The sequence below is a fragment of the Merops nubicus genome, unplaced genomic scaffold, assembly GCF_000691845.1.
Source record: "Merops nubicus isolate BGI_N331 unplaced genomic scaffold, ASM69184v1 scaffold18638, whole genome shotgun sequence".
NCBI classification, from domain to species: domain Eukaryota; kingdom Metazoa; phylum Chordata; class Aves; order Coraciiformes; family Meropidae; genus Merops; species Merops nubicus.
In genome coordinates, this window is record NW_008627932.1 from 1 (window position 1) to 235 (window position 235).

A 235-nucleotide genomic window follows, 5' to 3' on the forward strand; every position below is an offset into this window, starting at 1 on the left:
GCCTTCTCGCTGCCGGTACAGGGGAGCTCATCGGGCACACCGACAGGATCTCTGGGTTCGCGTTCTGCCCCTGCCCCGGGCAGAGCAGTCTCTGCGCCAGCAGCTCCGACGATGGGAGCGTCAAAATCTGGGACACGGAGACGCTGACCCAGGTGGTGGAGTACAGCCTGCACCAGGTACGTGCCCACCGGGAACCGCCGCCCCGGGGCTGAGGCGGGAGGGGGGGGGAAAGCGC

General features: G+C 68.9%; 1 protein-coding gene across 1 annotated transcript in view; it reads left to right on the top strand.

Annotated features, from left to right (window-relative positions):
* Positions 1-5: 5 nt before the first annotated feature.
* GEMIN5 (gem (nuclear organelle) associated protein 5) overlaps positions 6-235 on the top strand; it is a gene marked incomplete at its 5' end in the record, with an annotated part of 17,131 nt that continues 16,901 nt past the window's right edge. Inside the window, 1 exon segment of the mRNA XM_008946516.1 lies at positions 6-176. Within this exon segment, the coding sequence (XP_008944764.1) occupies positions 6-176 (171 nt within the window).